Source organism: Poecile atricapillus, chromosome 3, assembly GCF_030490865.1.
Source record: "Poecile atricapillus isolate bPoeAtr1 chromosome 3, bPoeAtr1.hap1, whole genome shotgun sequence".
Taxonomy (NCBI): Eukaryota; Metazoa; Chordata; class Aves; order Passeriformes; family Paridae; genus Poecile; species Poecile atricapillus.
The window spans coordinates 87,985,471-88,010,634 of NC_081251.1; the positions used below are offsets into that span (position 1 = coordinate 87,985,471).

The 25,164-nt window shown below is 46.2% G+C and overlaps 1 protein-coding gene across 2 annotated transcripts in view; it reads left to right on the forward strand.

Annotated features, from left to right (window-relative positions):
* Nucleotides 1–25,164, forward strand: part of LOC131578032 (uncharacterized) — a 90,045-nt gene that overhangs the window by 14,707 nt on the left and 50,174 nt on the right. The window contains exons 2-3 of one of the 2 annotated variants that reach the window (XM_058836406.1): nt 22,842–22,914; nt 24,181–24,671. In XM_058836406.1, the coding sequence (XP_058692389.1) occupies nt 22,842–22,914; nt 24,181–24,671 (564 nt within the window). The remainder of the gene's footprint in view (nt 1–22,841; nt 22,915–24,180; nt 24,672–25,164) is intronic. The other variant, XM_058836407.1, reaches the window with a different exon arrangement.

The following is a 25,164-nucleotide window of genomic DNA, read 5'->3' on the forward strand; positions in this document are numbered from 1 at the left end:
AAACAGGGAAGAAAAATGATTCCGGCAATTGAACAGACTATGAAAAATACTAACTTTTTCCACCAAGCCCCTTGCCCAAATATTTGGTCCCACCAGGAGGCTTGTAGGATTGAATTCCATTTTTGAACTGGCACATGCGCTACCTTCTTTATTTCAGCAGCTAATCCTTTTATTGTTTCACCATAATCGTCTATTTCCATGCAGCACTCGGATTCGTTGTATCTACCACACACCCCTCCCTCCTTGGCTAGGAAATAATCAAGAGCTAATCTGTTTTGGTATACAAAAGCTCTAATTTGTGAATGTTGTTTTGCTAGGAGTTCTAGGGCTTCTGAGGTGTGGTTGGAAACTACTTCCACTACCGCTTGCAACCTGATAAGTCTGTTGAGGAGATAAATGGGGGTTCTGTAACCCCAACTGCCATCATTTGCCCAAGTAGCGGGCCCATAATATTGAATAATTCTTTCAGCAGGCCATTCTTCCTCTTTCCATTTCTGGTTGCCCCCTGCCATTGGTAGTTCCCGTTTTAATTCTCTCTTTTGTCTATTTAGTGTTTCAAAGAGGGGGGCTCCCAATTATTTACTCTCTGTTCTGGGTAGAGTAAAGAAAAAGGGCCGAATTATTCCGAGTGTGCAGGATCCTTTCCATTTTCTAGGTAGCTCACTATATGCCTTTTTCCCATCCAATATATGCCATCAGGAGCTTCCCAACCCCTGTTCAATTTTGCTGGATCATCCCAGTATTCCTTTAGGCCTTCTAGTGCATGGAAGGGATTGGCCCCAATGTTTTTGTACCAGCATAGCCCAATTATTTCCATCCATTCGCAGTTATTACCCTGGGTGCGACTCCAATAACCCGCGGGTGGTTCAGGTTGCCAAATTTTTGTTTTGCTGTCAGAATTCACTGTGAGTGTGTTTATACACAGAGTATAACCTACTAGATCGGTGAATTCTTTCCCTTCTCTGCTGATGCAGAAAGTCCCAATTATTCTTTGATCTATCACCCACCCCTCGGGTCTTCGTGTTGTTTTGGATAATTTTAAGCCCTTCCATTTTAAGAGTTGTTCTGGGGTGAGTCCTTCTCCCTTCTATGGCCACCTTTCGGCTGATTTCAAACCACCACATATCCAGCAATTTGATAGACCTAATTTTGTGGCAATCTCTTGCATTAGGTCTATGAATAGGTTCTGGTTGGGGTTTGGTAATCCCCAATTGCTGTATTGTTTTTCTAGCTGCTCATAATGTTCACTGAGAGAGTTAAGTCTCTCTTGTTCCAGCCTTCTCTTCCGATTTTCTATTTCTTGTCTCTTTAATTCTAAGGTTAATTGTTTTATTTTGCTTTCAGGATCTAACCCATCCTCATCTCTGGAGAAACAGAATACTTGGTCAAATTGTAAACATATCCGGTCATCATCACTTTTTAACAAATCCAAAATGATTGGTTCATTACTTAAAGGAGGCTTTTTCTCCGTGTTTTAAATTTTTACCTTCCCAATATAATTTTCCTCCTATAGTACACGTTTTCAAGTTTGCTTTATTGTAACATATAGGATTGATTTTGTAATATGCTACAAAGGTGGATTGTCCTTTTCCTCCGATCCAGACGGTTTTATTACATTGATTACAAATTGAAATTGGAGGAATCCCTCCCACTTCTCTCTTGTACCTGAAGTGGGTAGTTTTTGTCTTTTTTCTTTTAGGAGTTTGAAACTGCCCATCCTTAAAACTTGCCCCTGAGCGGTAACACCAGACCTCCCCCTTTAATTTACAGATATTATACTGAGTGCCGTTGGAAAAACACATCCCCTTTTGCAGTTCCGGAGGACAGTCAATCATTCGTTCGGTTCCTGTGGCAGTCTGACACTGCTCACATTTCCCCAGGGGACTCTCCCCCAGAGGTACCTGGGGACTCATTCCCTTGGTCAAGCACACGGCTAGATTCAGGACTGTCAGGATTCCCCACCATTGCATCCCTCTGCCTTGCCCTTCGCCCGTATAGGAACATACGGCGGGGATTACCATCTTCTCGGCAGCAGGGACTTTCTTCAGGGGCCCTTGTAGTCCTTACGGCGTACCTTCTCTTGAAAGTAGCCCACCGAGACGACTTAATTGGGTCTGTCCTACACGGTACTTTGTTTTTTCGGCACTCAATTTCTAAAGCCTTGGCTTTAGAATCTAACTGGCCTCTTAACCTCTTTTGGAACAATAGGAACCACTCAGGAGAGTCTAGTTCCAAGGACCCCGCCCGGGTGGCAAGTGTTAAGAAACGGCTAGTCTCCTCCTGTTCTTTCTCTAGACACTTTGTGCACAATCCTTTAGGTTTGTACCCTCCTAAACAGTGGGCTACCCAAATCTGTTTACAATAAGCACACTCGAAGTGGATAAATGGAAAACAATTACAATCAGGATTAATACAACTTATCTGATTGTCACTTGTCATTTGTGATGACGCCGGAGTTTGATTTTCAATTCTCCCGGAGGTGTGGTGACTTTCCACTCGGAGGAGTTGTAATCCGTTACTTTTTTCACTTGAGATGAGTGTGTCCAGCCCCTTTCTGCAGTCCGGACAGCTGTATCTGTGGTCAGGAGGACGAGAAACGGTCCTTCCCAGTGTGGGTTGAGGGGGAGTTCCTTCCAAGCTTTGATCAGGACTTTATCCCCAGGCTGTATTTGGTGTATGGCAAATCCCAGTGTTGAGCTTTGGGGAATCAGTCCTCTTTTCCGCAGATCCTGTAAATTTTTGTTTATAGAAATGAGATATGGTTGTATCTGCACATCCTCCACCTGAGGGTGTGCCACCGGCATTCCATGTTTATATGGCATCCCATATAACATTTCAAAGGGAGACAGACCTGTCTCAGAGTGCGGCATAGTTCTTATATTCAATAGCGCAAGGGGAAGACACTTAATCCATGACATCTTTGTTTCAATTATAAGTTTAGATAGTTGAGATTTCAATGTTTGATTCATTCTTTCTACCTGTCCTGAACTCTGAGGATGCCAAGGGGTGTGATATTGCCATCTGATGCCTAGGGCTTCTGAAATTTGTTTAATAATTTTTGATGTGAAGTGTGTTCCTTGGTCTGAATCAATGCAATCTACTATCCCATATCTGGGAATGATTTCTTCTAATAAAATTTTTGACACTGTTTGGGCTGTTGCCCTTGCTCTGGGAAAGGCTTCTACCCAATGTGTCAATTTATCTACTATCACTAATAAAAATTTGTATCTACCGATTTTTGGTAGTTCGGTGAAATCCACCTGGATTCTTTCAAATGGCCTGTATGAGAGGGGGCGACCTCCTCAAGCCATTTGCTTAAATTTTGATCGGTTTACCTTTTGGCATATCATACATCCTTGTACCTCCTGTTTGGCATGTTCAAAGATCCCTTTGCACCCGAAAAATTTTAGAAATTGTTCGGCTAATGCTCGGGTTCCCCAATGAGTCTGTTTATGTAATCTTCGCAGTATCCCCCTTGCCATCCCTTTTGGAATTAATTCTCTTCCATCAGGTAACCACCATTTTCCCTTTTCAAAGTTTCCTCCTACCTTTTTGAATTCCTCTATCTCCCTCTCCGAAAGGAGCGTGGGGACTTCTGGTGATTCCTCCGGGGTTATTTCAGGAATACTTACAGTTAACAAAGCCGCTCGTTTTGCCTCTTTGTCTGCCAGGTTGTTACCTCGGGTGTGGAACTGCCATCCTGTTTGGTGTCCTTTTACATGGACAACCGATATTTCTTTCGGTTCTCTGACAGCCTGTAGAATCTGTCGAATGATTTCCCCGTGGATTAACCCTTTTCCTTTCGTATTTATCAGACCCCTTTCTTCCCAAATTTTCCCAAAAGTATGTACTACTCCAAAAGCATACCGCGAATCTGTATAGATGGTCCCCCTCTTTCCTTTCAATCCCCGGAGGGCTCTCAGGAGAGCATAAAGCTCGCAAGCTTGTGCAGACCAGCTTGTTTTCAGAGGGCCTGATTCCACAATATCTCCTGATATGCCATTCACTATAGCATATCCTGACTTTCTTTTCCCTTCAACAACTTTCGAGGATCTATCTATAAACCACTTTTCTCCCCCTTCTAATTCCTAATCTTCTAAATCTGGTCTAACTTTAGTTTGCAATTCCACAGTTTCAACGCAATCGTGTAATAGTTTTTCTGTTGGTTCCCCAAACAGGAACTGCGCAGGATTCTGCGCAGTAGTGGTTCTTAATTCTAAACCAGGCGAACTGATTAAGATGGCTTCATATTTCAGAAGCCTTGAATCAGTCAACCACTTTTCTGCTTTCTGTTGTAAGATATTTCTTACATCATGTGGGGTGTAGACTATCAAGGGAGCTCCAAAAGTTACCGTTTTTGCTTCTCCTACCAACAAAGCCACTGCCACAATTGCTTGCAAACAAGTAGGCCAACCCCGACTAACCGCGTCTAAAATTTTCGAGAGAAACCCTATGGGCTTCTTTTTTTCTGCCCACTCCTGGGTCAGAACTCCTTGTGCTGTTTGTCCATTCACATCCACGAATAACTGAAATTCTTTATTGGTATCCGGTAAAGTTAGTACGGGGGCAGTTATGAGGGCATCCTTTAATTTCTGAAAACTAAATTCATCTTGCTCAGTCCATTTCAACCTGTCAGTATTTAATCTTTCATACAAGAATTTCACTTTTTCACTGAAACCTTCAATCCATTGTCTGCAATATCCCAAGAGCCCTAAAAATTGCCTAATTTGGTTTTTTGTTTTAGGTGCAGGGAGTGCAAGAATCCCGGCTACCCTCTCAGGGTCTAATTTCTTTTTCCCCTGAGATATCAAATGTCCAAGATATTTTATTTTGGGCTCTGTGAATGGCAGTTTGGATTTCGATACTTTTAACCCCTTTTGTCCCAAAAAGTTTAACAAAGCAATCGTGCTTCTCCTCACGTTTTCTTCAGTTGTTCCAGCTATCAATAGGTCATCAACATACTGCAGGAGCTTTGTCCCGCCCTCAGGAACAAATTGCGTTAGCAATTGTTCCAAAGCCTGCCCGAAAAGTTTCGGGGATTCCACAAACCCCTGAGGGAGGACTGTCCACCTTAGTTGTTGTTTTCGGTTTGTGTCTGGGTCTTCCCACTGAAAGGCGAAATAATTTCTACTTTTTTCATCCAGAGGGCAAGTCCAAAAAGCATCTTTCAAATCGATTACACTATACCATACATCCTCAGGTGAGAGTCTGTTCAGTAAAGTGTAAGGATTGGCCACCACCGGGAACCTGGTTCGGGTTCTAGCATTTACAGCTCTGAGGTCCTGAACCAATCGGAAACTGCCATCTGTTTTTCTTACCGCCAGGATGGGGGTGTTATGCTGAGACATGCAGGGTTCTAGGGTACCCCCTTTAAGGAGGTCGTCAATTACTTGTTTCAATCCCCTTCTCCCTTCCATCGGGATGGGGTATTGTTTGATCCTAATAGGGTCATCAGGGTCCTCAATTTCTATTTTAATAGGCTTGATATCTAATTTCCCGATTTCCCCTTTTGAGTGCCACACTCTAGAGTTAATTTCTTCTTCATCTTTGGGAGTTAGTTTGAATAATTTTACTACTAATTCAGAGTTTTTAACAACAATATTAATTCCTAATGCAATAATCATGTCTCTTCCTAATAAAGTATAATCTGCTTCTTCTACAAGCAATAAGTTTCCTAAACAAATTTTATTTTCCGATTCTATTTCCACATTCTTTATTACAGATACTTTGAAAGGATCCCCCTTGGCTCCAATTACAAAAACCTTTTCCCTGCTTGTCACACACCCCTCTGGTAATTTTTGCAGAGTACTCCTGTCTGCTCCAGTGTCTACTAAAAAGCTTACCTCCTGCTGCTGGGGACCCACTTTTAATTTTACCAAGGGCTCCTTGGATGTTCTTGTCCCCAAAAAAAAGAGCCCCCGACAGCCCTAATCTTCTTGAAACATCTTTTCATCTTTTATTCTTTGCCTACAGTCCCGCTGAATGTGTCCTACTTTCTTACAGTAGTAACATTCGGGGAGCTCTCTCCATGGGGTGGGGGCTGCCTTGTGAGTGCCTTTCTGTTTTCTAGGTAGTGTTTTAAACTTACCTTGTGTTTGTCCTTGCTTTTGGACTTCTTTGACCGCAGCTACCAAAACCTTAGCTTGCAATCTCTGTTTTTCATCCTCCCTTCTCATATATACTTTTTGAGCTTCCCTCAGAAGCTCCTGGAGGCTTTTATCTTGCCACCCGTCAATTTTCTCCAATTTCCTCCTAATGTCTTCCCAGGATTTAGCAACAAATTGCGTTTTTAGTAAGACCTCTCCCACAGGAGAGTTCGGGTCAGTTCCAGAGTAGATCTGAAAACTTCGCCGTAACCTCTCTACCTATTCCATGGGCGATTCCTCCTTTCCTTGACATTCCCTGAATACCCCTACATTCCCCTAATGTTCTGACCTCGGGGAACTGCCTCCCTTATTCCCTGAACAATCATGTTTCTTAAATCCATCATGTTTCGCCTACCCTCCTCTGTCTGGGCATTCCAGCTCGGGCTCACGCTAGGCCATTTCTGGTCACCTGGTGTCCCCTGTGGATTGCGTCGGTCCCAGTCCCTGATACCAGCCTGCTTAATCATTTCTCTTTCCTCTTGATTAAACAGCGATCTCAGGATGGCCATAAGATCATTGTATGTATAAATACTACTTCCTAAAAAGTCATCCAGCCTTTCAGCCACTCCAAAAGGATCGTCCAACAATCGCCCCATTTCCTTTTTAAATGCTCGCACATCCCCGGAGTTAAGGGGAACATTCACAAATCTAATCACTCCCGGGGCTATCGGTACTTCCCTGAGAGGGAACAACCGGTGCTCACTCTCACTACTTTTTCCCCCCTCCTCTCCCCCCATTTTTGCTTTCAACTGGGTTCTACTTGCAGGAGGGGAACTGGGGTTTGTGGGAGTTTTCCCTTTTGTTGATTGTGGGAACCCTGCCGCCACCCGGTTACCGGGAGGGACCCCTTCTGTTAGATGGGAGGGTCCCGGCTGTGGCGGCCGGACTGGCAGTTGCGGATAATGTGTTCCCCAGCCTTGTGCCGGAAAAACCTCTGAAGAGGTTGCGGTGGCTGTGGTATCCGCTGGCAGGGGCAAGGGGAGCGCTGCCGGCACGGCTGCCGACGCTGATTCTTCCGCTCGGGATGTGTACATCCCAGTGGGTTGTTCTTGGGAGCCCGAAGGTGCTGACGGCACCACTTGATCTACAGAAGAGGGCTCTGCCGGTCCATGGTATGGGGGTGGTAAATGGTCGAGAGGTTCCCAGGGTTCAGCTCCCGACCCATGTTTCTCTTTTTGTTTTATCAGGAATAACCCTACTCTGCCAGTTATCCAGAGCCTGGCATATTCCTTCTCCTCGGGGTCCGAGGGGACTTTGTTCTCTACATAGGAGAGCAATTCGTTACATGTCCATCTCTCAAATGTGCCTAACACCGGCCAAGTGAGGTGATTCCTCAGCTCCTGCCCTCCCCAGACCTCTGCACAATACTGAATCATTTTTGCCTTGGATTTCTTTTTTCTCTGGGGACAATTTTCCCAATATTTTAACATCCATCCCAAGGGACTTTCCGGTGGAATGTCCAGTGATCCCTCCGCCCGATCAGAGAGATTTTTTTCAGTGTTCTTTTTTTGTATCTTACTCTTCTTTTGTCCCATGTTTATTAAAAATGCCTTACCTTCTCTATGAGTCCTTTTTGTTTCTGCGTTGTGTCCGTTCCGCTTTTACCCGACAAATCAGAGTTCGCTAATACTCACCTCTCAGCTAGCTGAGCCGGGGTCTCTTGTATTTAGCACTCCGATCCTCCTCTGGACCTTTACCTAGGTCTGTTGGCTGAAAGGGTTTACCAATTCCCGAGCCCAACAGGACGTACCTTCCCCTTTAGCCCCTTGTGATCAGTCCCCCGAGACGCCCTTTCGTCTCAGGTTTTTACAAGTGTGTAAGAGAGAACTTTTTCACACCAAATCGCTTCCTTCGTGGCCGGCCAGTTCCCTCGCGGGAGGATGGAAACGTGGCCTTGAAGTCCGCACTCGCTCTGTGATCAGATCACGTCTCACACGCTCGCCCGATCACCTCGCTCAACCAGTAGTACTTACAGCTATTTCCTACGTGGACGTCTTCGTGCACAATAGACGTTTTATGAGCAAAAGAAACCGCGGCTTCCTGAAGGCTCCGTGCCTTCCCGAGCTCTCTCCTCTGGATCCGTTTCTCTTTTATTTTGGTTTTTCTCAGCCTAAATTTAGTTCGGATATCGGAACGAGCTACGGGGGTTCTCAACTCACCAGGTCGCTAAAATCAGCGAGGGTACCCGCCCTGGGCAGTGAGATTCCCCCGCAGTTTCTCCGATCCGAGTCACGGCACCAATCTGTTATAAATGCAATGGCAAAATAAGGTCAATAAAAAGCAATTTATTATAAAACAATTTAAGCACCTGCAACGAAAGAGAAAAACCACAATAAATAGGTCAGCGCAGCGCTGGGTGGACAGGGGTCTATACCCAAGGTATAGGTGTTCCCAAATCCACACCGTATGGGCTGCAGTCCGGGGTTCTTATAGGGGTTTTGTGCCCTGAGGCCAAAACTCCGAGCAGTTACTGTTCAACAAAGAGTCTAGATGGTTGGTTGAATGGATTTCCTGGAACTGGTGAACTGAATCAATAGACAGTGGGGCAGAGTCTCCTCATATGTAAAAAGGTCCTGGATGTTCCTTGATTTCATCCTGGTTTGGGCCATCAGGACGGAGTGGTTGGCTCCGGGGTTGGGGCCGATGAATATCTCGACTGGGCTTCTTTCTTTGTCTAGTTTGATTGCTCCCCACCTGCAGCTTGTCAGGCGGGGCGTTCAGGTCCGGTGATGAGTATCTCGTCCGGGCTTGTTTCTGTTGTCCAGCCTGATGGCCCGTGTCCTGCTTATTCTTTTAGGCTGATGGGCGCCGGCTAGGATCATTATCCTGATGCCGGTAGAATTGTTCTCTCTAAAATGGATGTTTGCAGCGGGATCTAGGGAGGAATCCCTAGTCACACTATATTTTTTATTTTCTCATGTTATTATACTACAGATATATTTATTTAGGTCTTTACGAATTTTTATTCATAACTATATTTATTACAGGTGCCTATACCATTGATAGGACTGAGTCTGTTCTAATCTGTTTGCAAGTACTTATTTCTATTTTCATTTGAATTCAAAAGCATGATCTTGGTTTTACTCTTATAACAATATTTACGCAGAGTTTCTGAGAACAGACCCAGGGTGGATAGGAGTCTCAATTGTAGGCATCAGCTGTATTCACTTCCCTGGGACTGGGGAATGTGGTTTCTGGTGCCTGTGGAGTCCAAGTGTTGAAGCACCATAGGCTCACTGGTGGTGTATGCATACTTTTCTGGATTAACGGTGAAGCACTGGGACTTACTGGGTTTCTTGGAGTTTTTTGTTTGGTTGGTTTTTACTTTGTAAACCCCCTGGTGTTTTATCCTTTGTCTCCTCCTGCAAAATCATCTCAGCTTAGCCCTTGGAATAGCAAGGGAAGATTTTCAAAAATAGGTTTGCACACTCTGACTGCTGCAAAGAGAACTGATGTGGGGCAGATGAGAGAGTGCAGAGAATCAGCTGTGTTGGCCTGAACCATGTTTTGACCAGTCAAAACAACAACGCTTTTCCAGGGCTGAAGCCAGCCCCACTGTACTTGTCTGCATAGAGTACACTGGTTTACTCCACTTGCAGATGAGGATCCCCAGGACTAGGGTAGTGTATCTCTGCTTTAGTTCTAGTCAGATTTGTCCATAGGTGTAAATTCTTTCTAGAGGCTGTAGAAAGTATGGTCAAAACACACATATGTATTTGTGAAAATGCAGGTGGATGAGGAAGAGGATTTAAAAAGAGGATGTAAGAGGACCAAGCATGTGCCTCCTCTCACCCATGCACCACTAATATCCTCACTGTTCTGTGCAAGCCTTGTGCCTTCCTTTCAAGATCTTCGTAACCCAACTTAAGTCCATGCTTCTGGAAATGCAGCTCAGTCATTACTCCTCAGAACAGAATCTTGATTTCCATGTTCTTTGGTTAATGACTGCCAGTACTTGCATCCTGAGAATTGTCAGTCACCATGTTTGGCAGTGTATGAGAATGGTAAGCACTGAACAAATATAGTAACTGTACTGTTAAAACATTGCAGATTTGGCTACCTGTAGTGACTCTCTGCTTCCCTCACATTTATGAAACCACAGATAATTAATACATTCTAGGCCCATGCAGAAGGTGGCATTCCTACAACAGGAATTTTGGTGTCCTTGGCATGTGTAGGACTTAGAAAACAAGGGCTTCAGGGTGTGCTGTGTCCCACTGGCCCATCCCTGCTTTCATTTACTCTGACAGCTGCTCTGTCAAGCAGGACCATGTTCAATGGTTAAAGCCCTAGGTTTGAGCTGTAGCCATTTGCGAGGAAATGGGGAATAGAGTTTGAAGGCAGACCTACCAGGAAATTAAAAAGGAACATAGTAACATGGAAAAAATATTCTAGAGAAGCTTTTCCAAACCAGGATTTTTCTTGCTTGCAGTTTAGCTGTTGAAGGACCCCAGCTGTAAACCCCAGATATAGCCTGGGCAGTCACATCTCACATGTGGATGTTTGAAGATTGAACTGAACTTTAACATGGTGACTTTTCTTGAGGAGAGAACCAGCCTGTTGTACTAGCATAAATTCTCCCTGTAATACTTAATAGCTCTCAAAATTAAAGATGTTGGGAAAGGAGTTACATGTTAATTTGAAGGTCTGTTTGACTCATTCCTTCCTTCCTCCTAATGTTCCATGGCTCAAAACTGCCTCTCAGTGTTCCATCTACCTTGTTTTCCTACTCTCTCTAATTTAGAGTTTCTTATAATTGGCAGGATGGCACCTCCCTCATTCAAGATGAGGCAGTGTCCCGTGGCAACTGAATTAGTTGTTGACCTGGAAAAATAACACTAGGGAAATATAGTGAAATGTTTTTGCGAAAGCCAAGCAATGGAAATGGAGAAGAGCCAGCAGCAGAGCCCTGTGCTGTAGGTTGCCTATGTCTGTAGCAGCTGCTCTGTAGGCAGTGTGGTGGGGGGAGGTGAGTACTGGTTTCATTCCTCCATTCTGAAGAAGTGGAAACAGTTCCCCATCACAGAGATACCAGTAGTCGTTGTTGAGCTCATCCATTGCTTTCTGGTTTTGTGCCAGGAGCCAGGGTGTGAGACCAACTCAGCAAAGTCTCCTTCCAGGGCTCTTGGAAGGGACTTCACTTAGTTGCAGAGGTTCCCTGGAGTGGTTGGCCTGAAGTGAATAAGTCTATGTCACAAACAGCCTTATATGTGCAGCACAGGCAGTATTGGCCTCTGCCAGGGAAACCACCTCCCTAGAGGTAAATTCCCTCCTTCCTTCCTCCCTCACTCCCAGAAGGAGATTGGGAGTGATGCCCTCCAGCCATGAAATCTGTGCATTCTTCACTCAAGCTGGGAACAAGGGGTTGCCTGTGGTCAGTTTTGTCTTTGTATTATCTCTTCCCTGCCGCGGCGACGGAAAGGCTGGAGCGCTGCGACTTCTCTAGAGAAGCAGCCCTGAAAAGGGCTGGGCTGAAGCGCGTGTGAGCAGCTTCAGGCAGGCGAGTGATTCCAGCTCGGCTCAGCGGCGGCGGGCAGGCGACATGGGAAGCAGGGACGAGAAAGCTGGTCCAGCATTCTGCTAAGCACAAACCTTTATTCAGGCAGAGCTTTGGCGAAGGGAGCTAGCAACAGCTAATCTCCTGAACAGGGGAAAACCCGGGATAGGGGGAACACCAATGGGGCACAACAGTTGAACATATCTAACTCAAAGATCCCTGGGAGCAATACATTGTGTCTCTCTTACAGAGAAGTATCTTGTCTCCAGGGGAGAGCCAGGATCTCCGGCTCCACGGGCTCCTCAGCACCCACAACTTCCCCTTCTTTACTTATTAAAAAGGCATCCCCTAGAGAGTTAGCTAATAGCTTCTTAAAACATGAAAACATACTTAGGAAGACAATAACAATTAGGAAAACCCAAAAAATGTTTTTGAGGAGGGAGGCAACCCATCTCTCGAGTCCCCAGCTCACAAAAAGGTCTTCAAGCCACTGGGGCTCTTTTTCAGTCGAGTTCTTGGACTGCATGTTGGAGTCTCTGGATGCGGGCGTGGATGCCTTCACTGGGGCTGGAGAGGTTAAAGCAGCACAATCTGTTAAATTCCTTGCAGCCAGGTCCATGGGCCAGGAGCAGAAGGTCTAGAGGGTTGGTGGAGCTGCCCGTGGACAAGCACATGTGTTCTTGTTGGAGTGTCTTTGCGAGGGTGATCCACACGTTCTCCTGGGGCTGTGCTACTAGCCAGGCCTCTACAGTTGATGTTTTCAGGAGCATCCAGATAATCAGGAACATCAGGAACTCAAGGATGGTTTTGCTCTTCATTTTCTATAACAGGACATAAAAGATTAACTCTGATTTTTGGAGGGGGGGGAGCTATTTTCTTTTTTCCTTTTCTCTCCCGTCTCCCCCCTCTTTAAAAAAAACCACAATTATAAGCAAGGTTATTCTGTGTATTGGGGACACATGACCCGACACCAGCAGCAGCACAGAGGTGCGTTTTGGTGTAAACTGGCAATTTGGGCTAGGCAACGAGAGCGAGAAGGGGAAGAGGGAGGGAGTTAAGAAGACTTGTGTACTGTCACGGTGTCAGGCGTGACGTTGGCAGTCGTCTCGTTGCAGCTCTGGTAGCAGGACGGTTTGGCCTCTGTCTGGTTGGTGGTCTGGTGGCAGGTTGGTTCGGTGGACTCCGACGACATCTCCGTTTCCAGGCTGCAGTGGACTTGTTTTTCTGGACCTGTGTGGGTCTCAGGAGACTCTGAAAGTTGTGAGTCTGGTGCAGGGTTTGTAGGGCCTAAATAAGGTTTTACATTTTTCCCTGGGAGCCACTTAGGTTCTGATGGTGTGGACACACACGCATACCCTCTCCCCCAGGTAATCAGTGGGAAGGGTCCTGATGTCCGTTGTAATTCAGGATCCTTGATCAGCACTGGCGGCTTCTCCGTGAGTTTGGCATGAGTTGAATTAGAGAAGTGCCGAATTACAGGGGGGTCAGGCTCTGTAGGCGAGCAATTCAGAAAGTTCATGACATATAGAGTCTTACAGAGCCTCTCAATGGGAGGAATGATCTCCCCGCTGGTGATCAAGGACTCTTTTTAGGTTTTGGTGGGTCCTCTCTACTATTGATTGCCCTGTGGGGGAATGAGGAATGCCCGTGGTATGTTTCACTCCCCGCTCATTGAAAAAGTCTCTTAATTTGTGAGAGGTGTAAGCAGGTCCATTGTCTGTTTTAATTTGTTCTGGGACTCCCAGGGTAGCAAAAGCAAGGAGAAAATGTCGGATGGTGTGCTTGGCATTTTCTCCTGCATGGGCTGAGGCAAACACTGCACCAGAGAAGGTGTCTACAGAGACATGTACGTATTTGACTCTCCCGAAGGATGGGACATGAGTGACATCGGTTTGCCATATCTGGCAGCTGTTAAGTCCTCGGGGGTTAACCCCGGTGTTAACAACCGGTATTTGGAACTATTGGCAATTAGGACAGGTAGCAACTATTGCTCTAGCCTGGTCTCTGGGTAGTCTGAACATTCTCATCAATGCAGGCACGTTTTGGTGGAAGAACTGGTGGGACAATTTTGCTTGTGTGAAAATGTCAGGGACATTGGCTGCTCCATCAGGCATGGCTAAGGCGTCTGCCCTCCTGTTTCCTTCAGCAATGGCACCTGGGAGGTCTGTGTGCGCCCTCACATGCATGACATAGTAAGGTTGCTTTCTGCGGGAGATAAGATATACTAATTCAGAAAGCAATTTGTATAAATTTGGGTTAGAGACCTCTTTCAGAAATGCATGTTCTGCTCTCATAGCTATTCCAGCCACATAAGCCAAATCAGTCCCCAGATTGAAAGGTTCTTGGAATTTCTCAAAAGCTCTGACGACGACTGCTAATTCAGCAATCTGTGGTGATCCCTCAACCACTTGGACATCAGACTTCCATTTCTGTGTCTTGGGGTCCTTCCAAGTCATGACTGACTCGTGGGATTTCCCTGAGCCATCTGTGAAAACCGTCAGAGCCTTGAGCGGTGTTTTGCTCTGTAATGATTTGGGGACCAAATTGAATGTGGTTTTGAAAAGTCTGTGGCCAGGTGGGTGTATAGAAATTTGGCCTGAATAGCTATTGAGAGCGAACTGAAGGCTCTCATTGGTTTGGAGCAAAGGCTCCAAACTTCCAGTTGCCAATGGGAGGAAGATGCAGGTGAACTCACAGGCTGCAAGAGTGCGGAGACGGACTCTAGCTCTTTTAATGAGTTCAGCCATGATTTCCTGTGGAGTGGTGATAGTCTTAGTGGGCTGGTTATGTGTGAAGATCCACTCGATGATAAGGAGTGGATCCTTCAATGCCATGTCCCATTGAAAAATGAGCGCGTGTAAGCGCGGGGCCTTACCCAGGATAACCAGCTGGAAGGGCAGGCTGGGCTCATAGTGGTGGGCTTGGCTCATAGTGGTGAAGACAGGGCCTCCTGGACCTTGGTGATGGATTCCTGGGCCTCCGGTGTGAGGGAGCATGGTGAATCGAGGGCCTCGCTGCCACAGAGCAGGTTGAAGAGGGGTGCAAGGACTTCTGTTGTTACCCCAAGCAGAGGGCGTATCCAGTTGATGGACCTGCAGAGCTGATGTAAGTCCCGCAGGGTCTTGGGGTCGTCTCTGATGGTCAGCTGTTGGGGCACGATGGTCCGCTCGTGGATCCGGAGTCCTAGGTAGGTCCAAGGGCAGGTGTGCTGGATCTTGTCTTCACGTATCTCAAATCCAGCGTCCTCAATTGTCTGGATAGTTTTTTGTAAAGTCCGGTGCAGACAGTCATCGTCAGCAGCACAAACCAGGATGTCATCCATGTAGTGGAGGATGATGGCATCTGGGAACAGGGTCCTCACAGGTGACAGAATGTGGGCCATGTACCATTGGCAGATGGTAGGAGAATTTTTCATCCCCTGAGGAAGGACTAGCCAATGGTATCTTTTTAAAGGTTCTTGTCTGTTTGGAGAGGGAACCGAGAATGCAAATTTGGGGGTGTCCCGAGGATGGAGTGGTATGTTGAAGAAACAGTCCTTTATGTCAATGACAGCCAGCTTCCAATCCCAAGGGATCATTGAAGGGGAGGGCATGCCAGGCTGAAGGGATCCCATGTCTTCAATGACATCGTTGATCTTCCGGAGGTCATGAAGGAGTCTCCACCTGTCCTTGCCTGGTTTGTGTAGGGCAAAGACAGGGGAGTTCCAAGGGTTATTGGACTCAGTGATGTAGCCCTTGGCAATCTGCTCTTCTACAAGGGCTTCCAGTGCACGCAGTTTGGTCTCAGATAGGGGCCACTGATCAACCCACACTGGATGGTGCTGTTTCCAGGTGAGTTGGGGGATGGTAGGCGTGGCGCGCTTCTCAGTGACCCCCACTAAAAATCCCTGCTGGGAATCCACAGAGGAGCCCCCCATTGGGAGAGGAGATCTTGTCCCTAGAGAGTGATTGGTGCTCTCACCACAAATGGCCTGATGGTTGCCATTTTTCCCTCAGGTCCTTCGATGACAAAATTTCGTTTGCTCCTCATGGAAGCTGTCATCCCTCCAATTCCTGAAATCATGCCTACCACAGGTTGTAATTCCCAATTTTCTGGCCACTCGGAGTGGGCGATGATGGTAACATCTGCTCCAGTGTCCAGCATTCCTGGGTGCTGAATCCTTTCTCCATAACAAAATAGGCTGCAGTCCACGATGGGTTTGCTGGAGCCCACAACCTGAGTCCACATAGCACTGGGGTTGAGGGGAACCTGATCTGGGCAGTCACTAGGAAGTAAAAAGGCCTGTGCCACGAGAGTCTGTTCCTTTAAATAATAAGGAGGGTCTATGCAGGTCAGGGAGATGGAAATTTCATCTCCAGGGTATATGGTCTGAACCTCAGGAACAGTATGAATTTGTCCTGGAGAGTTGGTAGGATCCCCAAGTATTAAGATGTTGGAGGGACCACCTGGTGGTTCACGTTTCCCTGTGGGGACTTTGTAAATACAGTCACCCTTCATATGTAAAGAGAGTCTAGTTACCAGTTGGTGACGGGTTCCCATCTGGAGCGCTCCACCTGCTGGGCTTGATATCGGGGTCCCCGTGGAGGCAGGATGGTGGGTTTGGCAGGAGGGGTGGAGTGGTGCGGCATTTGCTTTGATGTCGAAGCGCGGGGCCGTTCCGCGCTCTGTTTGAGGTTTCCCGAATGCCAGTTCTGTCTGGGTAACCGTTGGTGGGCAGGTGGTTGTATAGAACGTCTCTCCAGACAGTCTTTGAAAAAATGTCCAGGCTCACATTTTATTAAAAATGTTTAATTAAAGTTTAATTAAAAAATTAAAACAGCGATTTGTGTTGGGGTCTGCAGCATAAGCTCCAGATATCCCCTCTGCCACTCCTTTAGCCACTGCAAGTGCCGCTATTCTCACTTGAGGCAGAGGAGTGTTTGGTGCAGGCTTTAACCATTGCTATTTTTACTAATAATTCTTTTTGTGCCTGAGGGCTCTCTATCTGCTTTTCAATGGCCACTTTTAACTTATCAATATACTTAACAAAAGACTCAGTTGCCCCTTGCTTAATATTGGTGAAGCACTGCGTTGGCACTTTATCATCAGGGGTGGTAAAAAGAGATCTCTTCGCAGCATTAGCTATATCCTGTAAGGCTGCTTCAGGCAGATCCCGGGCCTGATCTTGGGGCTTTTGGAAATTTCCTTCTCTTGCTAATTGCTCTAAAGTAAAATTAGGTCTGTTAGCATCTTTTGCATAAACATCTGCCAATTGCTTTAAATGTTTTTTCCACTGCCTCTCCCATAACATGTACTCTGCTGGGGAGAGAAGGCAGTTCATAATATTCTTGATGTCATGCGGGACCATGACGTGGGCAGAGAAGGAGGCTTCCAGCAAGTGTTTAAAAAAATGTGAACCCCTGCCATGTTCCTTGGCAGCTTTACAAAGTTTCTGCAGTTCCCTATAGTGGAGGGATTCCCATGCAGCAAACTGTGCCCCTGTCCTGTCTCTCTTCATTATTACAGGAAAGGCAAGTATTTTCTGGGACAGAGCTGAGTTCCCCGCTCGTGTGGCTTCCCTCTGCACCTCAGCCCAGTGATCTTCATACTCAGAATCTGAATAAGAAGATTCACTGCTCTCATCTCCTAGTGGAGATAGGGAGTGCTTGGTGGCAGAGCGGGGCCGGCTCAAGTGCCTAGAGTTGGCTCTTTTGTGGCCGGGTGGGGAAGCCGAGATGGCCCCGCTCCGGCCGGAGCCATCCTGACCTCTGGGGCACTGGGACCCCAGAGCGGGCGTGCTGGTGGGGGCGGGGCCCCAGCATGAAGGGGCGGGACTGGGGTCCACGACGGGGAGGGGTTTCCTGAAGGATGGGGGGGGCCCGATGCGGTTACACCCAACGATGCAGTGTGCGGGGAGGAGGAACAGGATGTGGCAGGAGGAGAAGGGGTGAAGGCAGGAAAGTGGCCATTTTGGGCATCGAGGGCAGGAAAACCGGGGTGGGAGTGGGACAAAATGGCAGGGCTGGCCACGCTGCCGGTGCCATCTGTACTAACGCTAGGAACTGGGGGGGACACAACCGGGTGTGAGGGCATAGGGGAGAGGGTAGAGGAAAGACCCAGAGTGGCATGGCCATTGCCACCCTGGTACGGGTGGAGAGACGGTGGGAGGGTGTCAGGGAGACGGCAGCAGCCCTGTGCCCGGGGGCAATGTCCACCCGCCTACTGGCTCTCAGATAGGGAAAAGGGTTTAGGGACACTTGGAGAGGTTGATGGGGTTGGGGGGGTTCAACTGGGGACCCAAAACTCCCTCTTCTTTTTTTCCCTCTTTTTCCAATGAGAAAATAATATTTTGAAACACAGGAAAAAATTTTGCAACAGAAAAAAAAAAAAATCTCCCTTAGCTTGAACTGCATATAACTTTCTTCCCACATTATCCCAAAAAATTCCCGATTTAGCAGAATCCAAATTAATCTTAAAATGTTTTAAAACCCAATGAATAAATCTCTTTAAGTCCCCTTTAGAGAACTTAAAATTTCCCGCTTTTAGGGTGCTTACAACTTGGATATAAAAGTCCCTCTCAGGTGGGGTCAGCCTCGAAGCAGAGGACTGGTTTCCCATCCTTTTTCACTCCCCGCCCAGCAGTAAAACAGCAAAGAAAAAGAAAAAGTCCCGAAAAAACCCTTCACGGGATCGACTTACAATTTCTCTTCGGCAGATGCAGGCGGGCGAAAAAAAAAGCTGCTGGGCGGGTGGTCACCTGGCGGCCGGTCCTCAGGGGCTCTTCCTTGCCCGGGATGGTCAGCGAGGGTCCTGGTCGCAGCCTCTTGGATAGCCTCTTGCTAAAACGCAAGAAAGCTTCCTGGAGGGGCGGCGGCTCGAGCGGTGGCGCGCCTCGCAGCTAAAACTGCAGGCAGACACTTCTTCAGGGCTCCTTTGAATGCCCCATGATCGGCGCCAGTTGCCACAGCGATGGAAAGGCTGGAGCGCTGCGACTTCTCTAGAGAAGCAGCCCTGAAAAGGGCTGGGCCGAAGCGCGTGTGAGCAGCTTCAGGCAGGCGAGTGATTCCAGCTCGGCTCAGCGGCGGCGGGCAGGCGACATGGGAAGCAGGGACGAGAAAGCTGGTCCAGCATTCTGCTAAGCACAAACCTTTATTCAGGCAGAGCTTTGGCGAAGGGAGCTAGCAATAGCTAATCTCCTGAACAGGGGAAAACCCGGGATAGGGGGAACACCAATGGGGCACAACAGTTGAACATATCTAACTCAAAGATCCCTGGGAGCAATACATTGTGTCTCTCTTACAGAGAAGTATCTTGTCTCCAGGGGAGAGCCAGGTTCTCCAGCTTGGAGGCCTCCTCTGCACCCACACTTCCCCATGAATATACCTCAGCCACACCAAACCATGCTGTTGGTGTTTCAGGTTTTTAGAACAATACAACCTATAAGTGAAGCCTGTTGGGAGAGTTCTGTTTTGCCTTAAAAGTGAGATTTCTTATCCTTTGTAAGCTCACAGATGATTCTCAATGTCATTGCTTTTGATTGTATGATAGCAAGGTAATTTCTCTTCTGGAAGCCAAAACAAGAGGAATTCCACTTTAACATAGTGGGACGTTTTCATTTGATGTATTTCAGAGCTTTAGACTTTGAGGATGACCCTTTAGGACCTGGGCAATTTCAACTGCAGTTTATCCCTCAGTTGACAAGCAGCAGTGTGATGAGAGGGACATATTTTTCTGTCTCTAGTATTTTCTTGTATCTCCTAGATTGTCTTTCATGTTAAAATTCCCTCAAAAGTGTAAGCTTTACTCTTAAGTTTCCTTAAATACCATCTGGTTATTTTACACCAACCTATATTCCTTACTAGAGATGGATGAAAAAGGAAATGCATGGAGAACTTTGTTTCTGTCTGACACAGAAGGAGTTTTTATCCTGACCAAAGGCACATCAAGTGCCAGAGCTGAAGGACTCGGGTGTAACACTGAGATTCTCATCAATAGGAGGCTGCTTTCTGATGCATTTACTGAAGAAAGACTGAAGGGTGGATGGCCACCTGTCCTTTGGTTTTGGGGTTTTTTTCCTTTTTTTGGCTTCTTTTGTCCTATAGCTTGTAAACATTCACACATCTATGTGAAGTGAAGATTTTATTCTATTCTCTTTAAATTTGCATGTTAAGGCAGAGAGTGTGTTGGGCACAGTCCTTGCAACTTTTCTAGTTGTTCCAGCTTGAGCTTGGACTATTGTGATACCAAGCAGTATCTTTCAGTCAAAAAAGTTCTGCAATTGATGTGCTGTGAATGAAGCCATGATCTGGTGGGACTTTTGACATGGAGTTTTTAAATTTTCTGCTACAGCTCTGAATTTCTGAGGAAAATGGGGCTGTACTGCTTTGGACAAAAGTAAATCTGTTGCTAATATAGGACAGGAACTGTGCAAGTGAGGCTGGAGGCCTGCACACAGTAATGCTCTGTTTAGTGAAATGTTTTTGAATGTTTAGGAAAAGGTTACTGTTAAGCCTGAGAAGAGAAAAGGGAGAGAATATTTATCTCCAACTAGTCAGAGCAGTAGTCTTTGATTCCATAGATCTTTAGTTTTTGAAAAGTCTTATTATCCACATAGAGAGAGAATCCTTCTTTTCATCTTCCATCGATCTTTGCCTCTGGGGGGGTATCGTGGCAAGGAGTTGCAGGTAAAAAATTTCACCTCTGCAAGATTAATGGTTAGCCTGCTGTGAATGATGAATGATGGTTCTCTGTTGGGGGACACGAAAGCTAGAGTCTCTGGTTTGAAAGATTTTTCTTTCAGGTGCTCTGAAGAAAGCCTCTAGCAAAATGTTCAAGGCAACTCACAAGGGAATTGGTCTTTGGTTGCCTAAGGGAGTGGGGAGGGCTCAGTAGAGGATAGTTACCCACATGAGGCCAAGGGCTGGCAAAATTGCAGTTGCACAAGGAAGGGTGAATATTTTGGAAGTCCAGGACTGGTAGACACAAAGACCTTCAGATGTCAATCATTGACTCAAATCCAATTCCTATTTAAGCATCTCAAGCCAGTGACATTGTGCAGTAGCTGTTTGACCTGCATGTGCATTGGCTTTTTTTTGGAAACAGTGCCATGCCATCTATTGACATTCACGTTGTACAGAAACTGAAGCTGCTAGGTTTCCTACGCAGAGCTGCTAAACCTCACTGAAAACCCTGCCATGTCCAAATGAAAGGTTTTCATGTGGGAATGAGCCACAGACTAAGGTCGGTACCTCTCGAGTTAGAATGGGAGCCTTAGCTTTTGTAATGGAGACAGGACCTCTGTCTGTCTGTACAGCAGCTATACAATGGCACTTCAGTGTCAGCTATCCTCTCTGTGAACTACCATGGTACAAACAAGATATTATACATGCTCTGGGGACAACTGGAAGTCTCCATGTTTGGCAGTGTTCTTCAGTGCCAGCTGCCTTTATTAAATGATGCATGTGTGTGAACATATACAAGAAAATTCTAGCTGTAGAAGGAAAAACAGTGTCCTGCATTTACTTCAGGAATATCTGCAGTGGGGAGAAATCTGCACTCTGTCCTGCCCAGTTCATCTTTTGACAGTTTAGAATGTAGTTTAAAGACTAGCAAGGAAGGAAGATATATTTTAATTTCTCAAAGGGCAGTGTAAATGCAAAAGGGCAAAAGGTAGCTTTAAAGAAGGAGGGGAAAAAAGGTGTCAACGTGCTTTTCAAGGAAACAAAACCCCCCAAACACAATCCTGGAGGATGGTCACAAAATAGGTGTGTTGATTTAGTGACTGTCAAATTCAGTATCAATCAGAATTTCTCAACTATTATTGTTTCTCTGAATCAGCAGTATGTCTTTCATAAATACCTACTTCAATGTAGCTGCTCTTTTGTGTCTCTGGGTGGCTAGAGCACTACAAAGACACCTCCCCAAGGTGGTGGAGGTAAAATGGGTCCAAATCAGTGTAATGGCTGCATTCTTGCTTCCTCTTCTGTAAAAGTCAAGCACAGCACATCAAAGGTGTAAAATGGAAACACAGCATGTAACCTTTTGAAACACATTGCCACTGGATTCTATTGTGAGCAAGTATTTTTAGGCATCTAAGAATGATGGCCATGTTTGTTATTCTGAGTAAAAAGGTGTAAGGAATAATGAAGTTCATCTTGCCGTGATCATGTTATTCCAGAACTGTTTCTTATAAAGGTTTCTTTTAAGTATTGCATTTTCCTTTGACCCATTTGGTTTTGGCTACTGCCAGAGACACATACTAACCTGTGTAGCTCAGAGGTTTGATCTAATAATTTCCAGGTAGGCTCTATGCAGCTGAACAAAAGTCACTTTAGTAGCAAGGTAGGTGGTAGGATTTCCTCTGTGTAGGAAACTCAGAAGCAGTGTGATCTATCTGACCTATAAAAGCTTGGTTTCAGATCTCTCAACCCTCTCAAGAGACAGCTACCAGGTTTGTTCAGTGTTAGACATGTTTTGAGTAAGTAGCTTGAAGTCCATTGGCTGACACAGAGCAAATGCTCCTGAAAAGTCTTGATATTGACAAAATATATGAATTGTTGTTACTCTTGGAGCTTTCAAAGGTGTTCAGTGGTAGTGTAAACTATCTCCTGGGGGGCACAGCATAACAGTATTGTCTGTGTTTCTCTGAAATCATGTTTATTTTATTTCTATTAACTACTTCAAGGTTGTCCTGTAGGGAAGCAAGATGAATCTGTTCCATGGTGAATTGTGTGTGAACTTCAAGGCGGAAGTGTGGGTACCTACACAGGATGGCTAAAGCTAACGTGCCACTTCCATTTGTGGATGCCTTGCAAGATGATAGTGCTTTTAACAGGATATGTCTTTATCTTGGCAGTGGAGATTCAGTTATCCACATGATGTGGATGTGGTAGGCCATGATGGTTCTAAGCTACACGTCTGGAAGTGAAAGGCAGGATATGTTCATTGTACTTGGGAAAGAGTCGGCAGTATAGTGTGGTGAAAACAACAGTAGGCTGTGTGTTCCATGTTGCTGAAAGTAAGAGGATACGAGATTGGGGAGATTGGGTTTGGGAGATGAGGATGTGTATACAGGAAGGTGCTATGGCTGGGTATGTGCGGTTAGATGGGGTGGATGCCTGCAGGATATGAGAGGGGGAGGGTGGGGGAAGTGGCTTGGGCAGCATCAGGGTATTGTTCAGTGTTCACAATGAAGGCTTTTCTTTCTCCTTGTCCCCTAGATCTCCTATCCCCCAAGTGATGAAGACAGTGATGACTCTGGAGAGAACCAGGAACTTGCTCAGATTGACAGAGGTAAAGGGATGAAGATAGACGGATCCTGGGATACTACAGCTGAAGTCAGTTTTTCACTTTTCACTTGTACTCTTGCAAGTGCCTCCTTCCCAGTCCCCAGTGTACCACAATCAGATGCATTAAATCAGTCACCTTTGAAGCATTTGGGACTCCCCAGGGAGAGGCTGGAGTTACCTGAAGCTGCAGTTACATTTTTACCACCAGAAACAGACATTATTAGCCATGTGTTAAAATCCCAGTGCTGCAGACATGGGGCAGAGATTGTCCACAATTGTGCCAGCAGCAGAGCTGGGACTAAAAATTTATCTTCTATTCCATGCTTTTGCACTTGTTTCATCTTTGTTCTGGGTTTTCTCATCCTTGATATTTTGAGTTTTAACCTTCAGTTTCTTCATTCCCCTGGACTCATTATTTGATTATCTCTTTCCCTTCCTCCTAGACTGTTGGTATTGTGCAGCACTATTCTTGCATCTAGCGAGAGTCTTTGATAGAGAAGATACAGGTGCTCTGGTATTGTTTTTGGACTTGCTATGGAGTAGCTTAGAGCTGCAGGTAAAATCTGTAGTAAATGCATCTCTTAAGTTACGCTAAGTTTGCCATTAGTGCAGGCCCTGTGCCCAGGATCAAGTGGATTCTTATGCAGAGGCAGCAGAAGTTCAATTCCTGACCCACAGGACATGTCCTGTTAGAATTCAAATTCCTGCTCCATATGCTTAGCATAGAAAGAGCTCAGCAGAAGAGATCAAGCATGCCTAGCTTGTGGCTGAAGACAGGCTCTCTTGTGACCAGTCTTGTAATAGCAGACTTTTATTTCCAGAAACTAGATCTCATTTATTTGAGCCATAAAGGTGACACTTAGAATAGCATAACTTATTTGGCTCTTTTGCCCCAAGAACTGGTCACTAGAAGTTAATGTTTTTGGCTAGAGGCAAGTGCTTAGCAACATATTTGTAAGCTCATGACTTCTCCACCTTGAGGAGGTGAGGTGGGTGACAGATCTATGTTCTTTCTCTGGAACTAGACTTCCAGGTGATGGTTTGAAAGGGGACAACATCTATCAGCCTGGTCTGAACAAAGGCCTGGAAAATTCCAAAGGGAAGCATTCAGCTGGGAAATGTTTCATCTGGGGAAGAGAAGGTGGGCAAACAGCTCAGAAGTTTGCTTGGGAGAAGATGAAAGCAACAGGTCAGGAGAACACAGGCCCATTTTATTAGGCTGTGGGACACATATCTGCTCTGCCACTTCTCAATCTCCTCCTCCCACTAGAGAGAAGACGGAATTGTACCCTGACTCCTCTGGCCACAAACCAGCTCCAGAACCAAGAGAACCAATGCTGCAAGGTTCGGGCCCTCTTCCATGCCAGCCTTGACCGCCACAGCTCGGAAGAGGAGCTGGAGTGCATCAACCGAGAGTTTACCACAGAGAAGCGGAAGTGGTCCCAAGTCAGCCGGCTCACCTGCTGCAGCAACGGCAACATCTCCTCCTCCAGTGATGAAGAAGTGAAGAGCTTGTGTGCGATGTCTTTCCAGCCCGTGGCAGAGCAGGGCGATGGCCTCCATGCCAGCCCAAGCCCTGTGCTGTTCAGTGCCTCCCCTCCCAAGAGACTCCAGCCCCTGGTACGGAGCCCAGCCTCTGGACCTTTAATCTTCACAAGTGTTGGGGCGGGCCTGGAGCAAGTCATGCCTTGTAAGAGACATCGACAAGGATATGGGGATAAGGTCAGCAGGCCCAGCCTTGACCTGGAAAAAATGCAGCAGGTAAGGCAGAACTTGAAGTGAGGAAAGCAGCATTGCTTGAGAAAAAGGCATAGTAAGCAAAGACAGAAAAGGGTTATTGAGGAAGGATCAGTAAATTCATAGGGTTGCTTCTTGTGGTCATGTCTTCAGGGGCATACCTTCAGGGTACTTCTGCTCTCTGTCTAGGATAAGTTGGGGTAAGTGTAGATACCCCTCCTGAGAGGTAAAGGTACTGCTTCTTGGGTGGCTTCTGTTACAGTTGGGCTGTTCTCTTGCTACCCCATGAGGAAGGCAGCACTTGTACTGTCCAGTTCATTGCATGGCACAGGAACATAATCACTGGCATTTGCTTTCATCAAGTTACCATTTCCATGATTGACCTATATCACTTACTGCAAAATAAATTAATTGTTTAGCATATTTAAAAAGAGCCTTTGGTGAAAGTGTTTGTTGACTTGATGGTGATAGGAATTTCCACACTTGTTGACCTCCTTGGGCCTAGATCTCTTTATGC